This window comes from Procambarus clarkii, chromosome 21 (assembly GCF_040958095.1).
Source record: "Procambarus clarkii isolate CNS0578487 chromosome 21, FALCON_Pclarkii_2.0, whole genome shotgun sequence".
Lineage (NCBI taxonomy): Eukaryota > Metazoa > Arthropoda > Malacostraca > Decapoda > Cambaridae > Procambarus > Procambarus clarkii.
The window spans coordinates 6,480,511-6,491,264 of NC_091170.1; the positions used below are offsets into that span (position 1 = coordinate 6,480,511).

General features: G+C 46.2%; 1 protein-coding gene across 1 annotated transcript; it reads right to left on the minus strand.

Annotated features, from left to right (window-relative positions):
• Window positions 1-2,038: 2,038 nt before the first annotated feature.
• LOC138367001 (dentin sialophosphoprotein-like) lies at window positions 2,039-2,968 on the minus strand. Its single transcript, XM_069328404.1, has one exon. It carries the CDS (start codon window positions 2,966-2,968, stop codon window positions 2,039-2,041), a length of 930 nt encoding a protein of 309 aa, XP_069184505.1.
• Between the last annotated feature and the right edge of the window lie 7,786 nt (window positions 2,969-10,754).

Consider the following 10,754-nt stretch of genomic DNA (forward strand, 5'->3'; position numbering starts at 1 on the left):
AAGAATTTGTAATCTTCTTGAATCTTGGGTTTTGTCTATTATGCAAGTATTCTTGTTCAACATTTCTCTTGTTAGAGTAATGTCATGGGCTTGTCTCGTGTGATTCCTAGGGGCACCAGATTGAAGATGGCATGTCAAACGCCTCGTCAGCTTGGTCGACGTCATACCTATGTACTTACATTGAAGGTTACATCCTTCGTGGGGGCAAGTGTACATGTATACAACGCTTGACTGCTGTAGAGGGTTCTCCGTCGGCTTCGGGCTGTTTTTGATAAGGAGTTCGGAAGTCTTCTTGGTTTTGTAGAATATTATCAGGTTTATGTTTTGGTTAGGAGTAGTGCTTTTTACTCCTTTACGGATTATTTCTTTCATTATTCTTTCCTCTTTTATATGTTCACTGTGCATGGTTGATTTGTAATATAATTTTATTGGGGGTGTTGTGGTTTCTGTTCTAGGTTCTGAATTATACCAACGGTCCAAGTGTCTTCTTATAGCAGCGTTTATTTCCGCGTTGCTATATCCGTTGTTCACCAATACCTGAGTTACTCTTTCAAACTCTCTACTCACGTTGCTCCATTCGGAGCAGTGGGTAAGCGCTCGACGAATATAAGCATTGAGAACACTGGCTTTGTATCTTTGGGGGCACTCACTTCTACCGTTCAGGCATAATCCTATGTTGGTGGGCTTGGTATATACGTTGGTGCTTAAAGAGGTTCCTGTTTTTGTTATTAGTACATCCAAGAATGGCAGACTGTTATTTTCACTATTTTCATGTGTAAATCGGAGTACTGACTCTCTCTCTAGGTGTCTTTTTAGGTCAATTAGTTCATCTGAGTCTTTTACTATTACGAATATGTCATCTACATAACGAGATGACATAACATCTAGTTAGATGTTACATAACATGTTAGATGTTATGTAACATTAGTTACATACTCATCTAGTTAGAGGGATAGAAGCCCTAAACCAGAAAATAATAAAAACAGAATATGCGGTCATATTCAATGAAACATGTTTGAAAGAAAACCTGCTGCCAGTATACACCAATATATATATATATATATATATATATATATATATATATATATATATATATATATATATATATATATATATATATATATATATATATATGCGAACAAGCCTGAATGGTCCCCAGGACAATATGCAACTGAAAACTCACACCCCAGAAGTGACTCGAACCCATACTCCCAGAAGCAACGCAACTGGTATGTACAAGACGCCTTAATCCACTTGACCATCACGACCGGACAAAATGAGGTGATAGCCGAGGCTATTTGAACCACCCCACCGCCGGCACTCGGATAGTAATCTTGGGCATAGCATTTTACCAAATCACCTCATTCTTTGGGGCACACGTGAGGAACACAAATGCGAACAAGCCTGAATGGTCCCCAGGACAATATGCAACTGAAAACTCACACCCCAGAAGTGACTCGAACCCATACTCTCAGAAGCAACGCAACTGGTATGTACAAGACGCCTTAATCCACTTGACCATCACGACCGGACAAAATGAGGTGATAGCCGAGGCTATTTGAACCACCCCACCGCCGGCACTCGGATAGTAATCTTGGGCATAGCATTTTACCAAATCACCTCATTCTTTGGGGCACACGTGAGGAACACAAATGCGAACAAGCCTGAATGGTCCCTAGGTCCCTCGTGTGCCCCAAAGAATGAGGTGATTTGGTAAAATGCTATGCCCAAGATTACTATCCGAGTGCCGGCGGTGGGGTGGTTCAAATAGCCTCGGCTATCACCTCATTTTGTCCGGTCGTGATGGTCAAGTGGATTAAGGCGTCTTGTACATACCAGTTGCGTTGCTTCTGGGAGTATGGGTTCGAGTCACTTCTGGGGTGTGAGTTTTCAGTTGTATATTGTCCTGGGGACCATTCAGGCTTGTTCGCATATATATATATATATATATATATATATATATATATATATATATATATATAGTTGATGTGTAGGTAAGATAACTATTGTCGCTTGTTTAGATAATTGAACTATGGGTTCAGTTCTTGACCCCATTATATGCTTCTGTAACCCTTCTCACCACTGACTCCCAACATGGGTATGGGGGGCATAATAAACGAATGAAATGAGTGTTATGTGTGCCAACGGTGTCAGGGGTGTCATGAGTGTGTCTGGTGTCAGTCATGCAAGGAATGTCAGGAGTTCTCAGTGCATCATTTGCATACGTTCCTGTTCGGTTAGTAATATGAGGAGTTCCTGTGGTGTTATATGTGTCAAGGGTGCTTGTGGTGTCAGTCGTTCCAGGAGTGTCAGGAGTGTCAGTCATGCCAGGAGTGTCAACAGTGTCAGTCATGCCAGGAGTGTCAACAGTGTCAGTCATGCCAGGAGTGTCAACAGTGTCAGTCATGCCAGGAGTGTCAGGAGTGTCAACAGTGTCAGTCATGCCAGGAGTGTCAGGAGTGTCAACAGTGTCAGTCATGCCAGGAGTGTCAGGAGTGTCAACAGTGTCAGTCATGCCAGGAGTGTCAGGAGTGTCAACAGTGTCAGTCATGCCAGGAGTGTCAGGAGTGTCAACAGTGTCAGTCATGCCAGGAGTGTCAGGAGTGTCAACAGTGTCAGTCATGCCAGGAGTGTCAGGAGTGTCAACAGTGTCAGTCATGCCAGGAGTGTCAGGAGTGTCAACAGTGTCAGTCATGCCAGGAGTGTCAGGAGTGTCAACAGTGTCAGTCATGCCAGGAGTGTCAACAGTGTCAACAGTGTCAGTCATGCCAGGAGTGTCAACAGTGTCAACAGTGTCAGTCATGCCAGGAGTGTCAAGAGTGTCAACAGTGTCAGTCATGCCAGGAGTGTCAACAGTGTCAGTCATGCCAGGAGTGTCAACAGTGTCAGTCATGCCAGGAGTGTCAAGAGTGTCAACAGTGTCAGTCATGCCAGGAGTGAGTCGTGTTCTTAGCGTCAGATTTTGCATAATTAGCAAACCATTTTAATGCGATATTTTTTCAGGTGAAGAAGCTGTATGAAAAAGCCAAACTCAACGCTCTGGTGAGTATCTGACACACTGTTGCAGAGGTCATAACCCCGGGTCAGTATCACTACTGTGAGCCTGACCCGGGGATATAGTGATACTACAGTATCACAAGTCACCACCCTGGGTCACTAATGTAGCTTACTATCTTCGTCACTCCCATGGGTCACTACTGCAGTTTTCTATCCTCGTCACTACCCTGGGTCACTACCACAGGTTACTATCCTCGTCACTACCCTGGGTCACTACCACAGGTTACTATCCTCGTCACTACCCTGGGTCACTACCGCAGGTTACTCTCCTCGTCACTACCCTGGGTCACTAACGTAGCTTACTATCTTCGTCACTCCCATGGGTCACTACCATGGGTCACTACCGCAGGTTACTATCCTCGTCACTACCCTGGGTCACTACCACAGGTTACTATCCTCGTCACTACCCTGGGTCACTACCACAGGTTACTATCCTCGTCACTACCCTGGGTCACTACCGCAGGTTACTCTCCTCGTCACTACCCTGGGTCACTACCGCAGGTTACTATCCTCGTCACTACCATGGGTCACTACCGCAGGTTACTATCCTCGTCACTACCCTGGGTCACTACCACAGGTTACTATCCTCGTCACTACCCTGGGTCACTACCACAGGTTACTATCCTCGTCACTACCCTGGGTCACTACCACAGGTTACTATCCTCGTCACTACCCTGGGTCACTACCACAGGTTACTATCCTCGTCACTACCCTGGGTCACTACCCTGGGTCACTACCACAGGTTACTATCCTCGTCACTACCCTGGGTCACTACCACAGGTTACTATCCTCGTCACTACCCTGGGTCACTACCACAGGTAACAACCTCATCACTACTATGGGTCACTTTCACAGGTTACTATCCTTGTCACTATCCAGGTGCCGGTCGTCCGAGCGGACAGCACGCTGGACTTGTGATCCTGTGGTCCTGGGTTCGATCCCAGGCGCCGGCGAGAAACAATGGGCAGAGTTTCTTTACCCTATTCCCAAGTTACCTATCAGTAAAAAAAGGTACCTGGGTGTTAGTCAGCTGTCACGGGCTGCTTCCTGGGGGTGGAGGCCTGGTCGAGGACCGGGCCGCGGGGACACTAAAAAGCCCCGAAATCATCTCATGATAACCTCAAGATAACCTCACTACCATGGGTCACTTCCACAGGTTAATATCCTCGTCATTTTCATGGGTCAAAACTACAGGTTACTATCCTCGTTACTACCAGTCACTAACGCAGGTTACTATCCTCGTCACTAATATGGGTCACTACCATGAGACACTACCATGAGTTACTACCGCAGGATACTATCCTCGGCACAACCATGGGTCACTACCACAGGATACTATCCTCTTCACTACTATGGATCATTACCATGGGTCACTACCGCAGGAAACTATTTACGTCAAAACAATGGTTCACAACAATGGGTCACTTCTAAGGGTCACTACCTGAGGTTACTATCTTCGTCACTACCATGGGTCACTACAACAGGATACTATTCTCGTCACTACTATGGGACAATACCGGAGGTTACTATCCTCGTCACTAAAATGGATCACTATAATATGTCACTACCATGGGTCACTACCAGAGGTTACTATCATCGTCACTACCATGGGCCACTACCACAGGTTACTATGCTCTTCACTACCATGGGTCACTACCATGGGTCACTACCATGGGACACTCTTGGAGGTTACTATCCTCATTTCTACCATGGGTCACTACTGCACGTTACTATCCTCGTCACTACTATGGGTCATTACCACAGGTTACTCTCCTCGTCACTTCCATGGGTCGCTACCATAGGTCACTATCGCAGGTTACTATTCTCGTCACTACAATCGGTCACTACCGTGGGTCACTACCACAGGTTACTATCCTCGTCACAACCATGGGCCTCTGCGGCAGGTTACTATCCTCGTCATTACATTGGGTCACTACCACAGGTTACTATCCTCGTCACTACTATGGATCATTACCACAGGATACTATCCTCGTCACTACCATGGATCATTACCATGGGTCACTACCACAGGTTACTATCCTCGTCACTACCCTGGGTCACTACCACAGGATACTATCCTCTTCACTACTATGGATCATTACCATGGGTCATTACAATGGGTCACTACCACAGGATACTATCCTCTTCACTACTATGGATCATTACAATGGGTCACTACCAGAGGTTACTATCCTCGTCACTACTATGGGTCATTACAATGGGTCACTACCACAGGTTACTATCCTCGTCACTACTATGGATCATTACAATGGGTCACTACCGCAGGTTACTATCCTTGTCATTACAATGGGTCACTACCACAGGATACTATCCTCTTCACTACTATGGATCATTACAATGGGTCACTACCGCAGGTTACTATCCTCGTCACTGCCATGGGCAACTACCACAGGTTACTATCTATGTCATTACAATGGGTCACTGCCACAGGTTACTATCCTCGTCACTACTATGGATCATTACAATGGGTCACTACCGCAGGTTACTATCCTCGTCACTACCATGGGTCGCTACCATAGGTCACTACCGCGGGTTACTATCCTCGTCACTGCCCCGCGTCTTATGTCAGCTAGTCGACATAGCAGCGTGAGCACTATATAGCTTGAAGGGAGTGCAGAGTGTAAGCAAGAGCTGCATTCATGCATTTGAGATTGTGAGGTGAGAAACAAAATAAGAAATTAATTTCTCTTAAGTGCAGCTTGATGAATAATTACATTATACATCTTATTAGACTTTATGTGTAATTATTACTTCTTAGACATTATGTATACATTAGCCATAAATTGCGTTTGTACCTAATACAAACGCAGTTCATGGTTTCAGTATAAGACTTTGATTAAACTTGCATTCTGTGCATAAGAATTAATATTTTTTCCTAGTTCCAAGAATGTTAAATCTTGAAATATGTAGTACCTTGTTTACAAAATTGATAAATTGGTTAATATTTTTAATTAAAATACACTAAAGACAACGAGATGGATCTGGGTGTCGACGGATGGAGGGAAAGCTGAGTCGTCCTCCACTAAGGTGGTTCTCGACGGCCCCAGCGCCCTGGAGGTGGTGTCACAGTCTCTGGTGGAGGGTGTGAGAGGCGTCCTCGTGGCTTGGTCATCTAGGAAGCACCTAAGAAAACAACCTACAGTTCCGCTTCTTGAAGATATAAAGTACAAATCAGTCGACATGTAAGTAGGCCTATTAGAAACAAAAGTAGCCATATACAGAAGTAGCTGGTGCTGTGACTGGCATTATGTGTCCCCGTGGTATAATGAAGCGCATGTCAGTACACGCATGTAAAATATACTCCACGAACTACATAACATTTTGACTTAACACATAACTCATACCTCTCAATAATTCATATAACTCAGAAATATGTCATGTTCCGTCCATTGATGAAGAGTCGTCGTGAAGTCTTTAATTTAGTGTGAAATATTGAACGTTGTCGTCTTATTGTCTCTTATCAAGACAAATGACGAATCCCAATAAACCAGAAAATTGGTAAACTTGTTTGATCATTTTCATTTCACAGACACCAATTTTTTTTAGAAAATTGAAATAAGGAAACTAGTTGTACGCCCTCACTGCTACCGTGATAACGACAACAGTCCCAGGCAGCCACCTCCACTACCATGATAACGACAACAGTCCCAGGCAGTCCCCTCAGCTACCATTACAACGACAACAGTCCCAGGCAGCCCCCTCAGCTACCATGATAACGACAATAGTCCCAGGCAGTCCCCTCAGCTACCATTACAACGACAACAGTCCCAGGCAGCCCCCTCAGCTACCATGATAACGACAACAGTCCCAGGCAGCCCCCTCAGCTACCATGATAACGACAACAGTCCCAGGCAGCCCCCTCAGCTACCATGATACTTATCCTCTATAAGGATAAGCGGTTTCAAGGACACAAAATCACGAACACCCGTAGCATTTAACCATCTGTCAAAAATAGATTTGTTTTAATCATGCAAAATCTTTAACAGTTTCAATAGGGTTACGTCTTAAATTTCTAAAATAAGGCCTAAGTGCCTCTGCGTCCAATTCATAAGCCTGCAAGATCCTACATTTTACAGTCTGGTACTGAAAACCTTCATCAATGGGTAGAGATACGAAGATCTCTTGAGCATTCCCTCGGAACTGACCCTGCATGATGACCACCCACGAGTCTTCTGGCCATCTGAGACTCGTGGCTAACTTAGAGAAGTGCAAAAAGAACAATTTGGAGTCTCTCATTAAAGTGTGGTACCTCTACCCCATATTGAAAATGAACTCCACCTAGGCTACCTCCTATAAGGCTACCTGTAGAACCATCACTACCTGCTAATCTAACTACTAATCTTCTCTCCTCCAATCTTATTTGAGCTGCAGCCATTTGCTGCTGAATTTCTAACTGTTAAACTCCAGCTCTGTATGTTTTGTTTCTTCTTCTTCTTCTCTCTGTTTAGTTAGCTTTATAGCCTCAGTTTCTTGCTGCTTAGTTGCCTGTATAGCCTCAATTTCTCACTACTTAGTTCCCTCTATAGCCTGAATTTCTCAATGCGTAGTTGTCTCTAGACCTTCTAGTTCCCTTACTCTAGCTAATCCCATCTCTGCCTCTATCTACTGTAACTTAATCTGTTCCACTCGCCGTTATATTTCTACTTCCTGCTCTCTACTCTTAGTTGCTTATAAGGCAACTTCTAAATCAGTCTTATATTTAAATCTTTCTAACTCTGTCTAATTTGAGCATCAAACTTTTTGAAGTCTGAATCTAGTAAGATACTCTGTCTCATCATGATAATCTTCTGAAACCTCTTCAACTTATCTGCCATTCTCCACTAGATGTAAAAGAATAGTCCTGAGAGAGAGAGAGAGAGAGAGAGAGAGAGAAAGGGAGAGGGAGAGGCCTAGGGGACGGACGTGTGGCGGAGGAGCTGCTGCCTTCTCAGCCATTACCCTGAGACATCTTGGCCTCACCGTACCAAGACTCAACCATATTCACCGTGAATACACCAAGCAGACCCGGAAGTGCCTACTGTGTACCATCTATGTGAAAACTTATCAAAACAGGTGGGTTGGCAGTGTGGAGTGATGGAGGCTGGAGTGAGGGGCCAGGATGGACCCTGAAGGCCTCCCATAGTGAGGGGAGGTGGGGGGTGAGTGAGGGGTGTTGTGTGGTCAGGAGAGAGAGGTGAGGGTTACGCGTGTGCCAAATAGTGTTTTGTGTTTTTCTTTTTTGAAAGTTTTGTTGAACAAGTTACGTTGTCAGCGATAATTGGCGCAACATATCTATCATATTGTTAGTACATCAACCGTGCAGTGAGTCAGATTACAAGTGTGTGATTCACTCATTATTGTGCAGTGATATACGGGGAATTATACCAGTGTTAGTGTCGCCCTGACCCCCGCCCCACCCAGCGCCCAGGCCGGGAAGTACCTGCTCTCCCCCTCCTACCCACCCCACCACGTCGCCTCCCCACCCACGAGGCCACCTTGCCACCCGCCCATAGAAGCCGGGAGGCTCCCATGTGTATCTACGCCACCCACCCACCCAATGTATACCCACATATTGTGTAGTGGGTGTATACCCACACTTTGTATAGAGGTGGTATATGTATTATCACTCATCTGAGTAGTAAGTGCCACGGCCAGCTGATCATCCCCCCAGCCTCCAACCGCCGCCCACCCTCCAGTCTCCACCCGCCGTCCACCCTCCCGCCCAGCGCCCGCCCATGTCGCAGCTCTCAACAGATAGCCAGGCTTCTCCAAGCCAAGATGAGCCATCAAGCAGGGGTAGACACGGTAAATGTCAGACGTGTGACAGGGTATGCTATATCCGGTTGAGGGACGATAATGTGCGCTTTCATTCCAACAACGGAGCCAGGTGTTTGGGTTCTGGGCGCCCTCCCAGGGAGAACACCAATCAACAGCCCACACCGTCCGTCAGGCAAAACACCTCCCAGACCTTCATTCCCACAGAAAATTTATTAGAAGCTATCAAAGCAACATCGGCCAGAACCTTGCAACACATCCCTAAAGCAGCCCGCCCCCATGCAGCAGCCAAATTATCTGCCCTCCTGAGAAGGGTCAACGACTCTCCTGGAACGACCCAAGCATGGCACAACCTCCTAATGTTTGGCAACATATGTCTAGCCACCCCTGCAAGGAGAGACAAAACCTTAGCTGCCTCAGTCATCAAAGCTATAAATGATTTTCTCAGGGAGGACAACCAGGTGCGCCTTCCCACTCGCGCGAGAAACACCCATGGCAGAAAGAGCAACAGTGGCATATCTGAGACATCAAAAATCAGAACATCAGTCAATAAGAAAATAGAAGAAGGAAACACTATTGGCGCAATACGAGTCATCACCAGTGAGGACTCAATTGCCGACAGAGATGCCGCAACAGCTCAAGCCCTAAGGGAGAAACACCCACCCAGGGCTCCGCGTGAGGACGACATTGTACAAGTGGGGGCTACCGGAGCAGAACCTCTCTGGGTGGCTGAATCTGTGGTCCATAAAGCAGCCATGTCCTTCCCTACAGGATCAGCAGGTGGGTTCACAGGACTAAAACCCAACCACCTCAAGCAAATGCTCAACCCTGCACTGGGTGACATTGCAAAGAACCTCTTGGTGGAACTAACCAGATTCACCAACACATGTCTAGCTGGCAATATACCAGCGTCCATAAGACCTATCTTTTTTGGAGCATCTCTCTGTGCTCTAAAGAAAAAGGATGGAGGGATCAGGCCAATAGCTGTGGGCAATTCTCTCCGGCGTCTCGTCGCAAAGGCAGCTGCAAGAACAGTTAGTGATGCAGCGGCCAACATGCTGAAGCCAAAACAGCTCGGGTTTGGCATTCCACAAGGGTGTGAGGCGGCAGCCCATGCAGCTCAAGCCTTCATCGCCAACATCACAGACGAAAAGGCCCTTATCAAGCTAGATTTAAAAAATGCCTTCAATTTGGTGCGGAGGGATGCTGTACTCCGTGCGGTTCATAGTCATTTCCCTTCCCTCTACCCTTTTGTACATTCATGCTACAGTATGGATCTTAAGCTACTTTTTGGCGAACATGAAATTGACTCGCGAGAAGGCGTCCAACAGGGTGACCCCCTTGCTCCTCTCCTTTTCTGCTTAGTCATCAAACAAGTCACAGAGGTCCTGTCCAGCGAGCTTAACATCTGGTTCTTGGACGATGGTACCCTAGCTGGTTCCCAAGACTCTCTCCTGGAGGACATCAGAAAAATCCAGGAGCAAGGTGCAGTTTTAGGCCTCACCCTGAACCCTTCTAAATGTGAAATAATATGTTCCAACCAGGGCATCGTAGAGAGAATAGAGGGTCTTCTGCCAAATATCCATAAAACTAAACCTGAAGACAGCACACTCCTAGGAGCTCCCCTGGGGTTGAAAGCCATCGATGAGGTCCTTGATAAGAAAATCGCCGACCTTAAGAGGATGGATGGGAGGATTGAGGATATTGATGCTCATGATGCACTCTACCTCATCACCAGATGTCTGTCCCTCCCCAGGTTAACCTACTTTCTGAGGTGTTCACCATCTTACAGTAGCCAAAAACTAAGTGAGTATGACCGGTTACTGAAATCAATGCTAGAAAAACCCCTTAACCTCTCTCTCAATGACCTACAGTGGAAACAAGCCTCTCTTCCCGTAAGACTTGGAGGCCTCGGAGTTCGA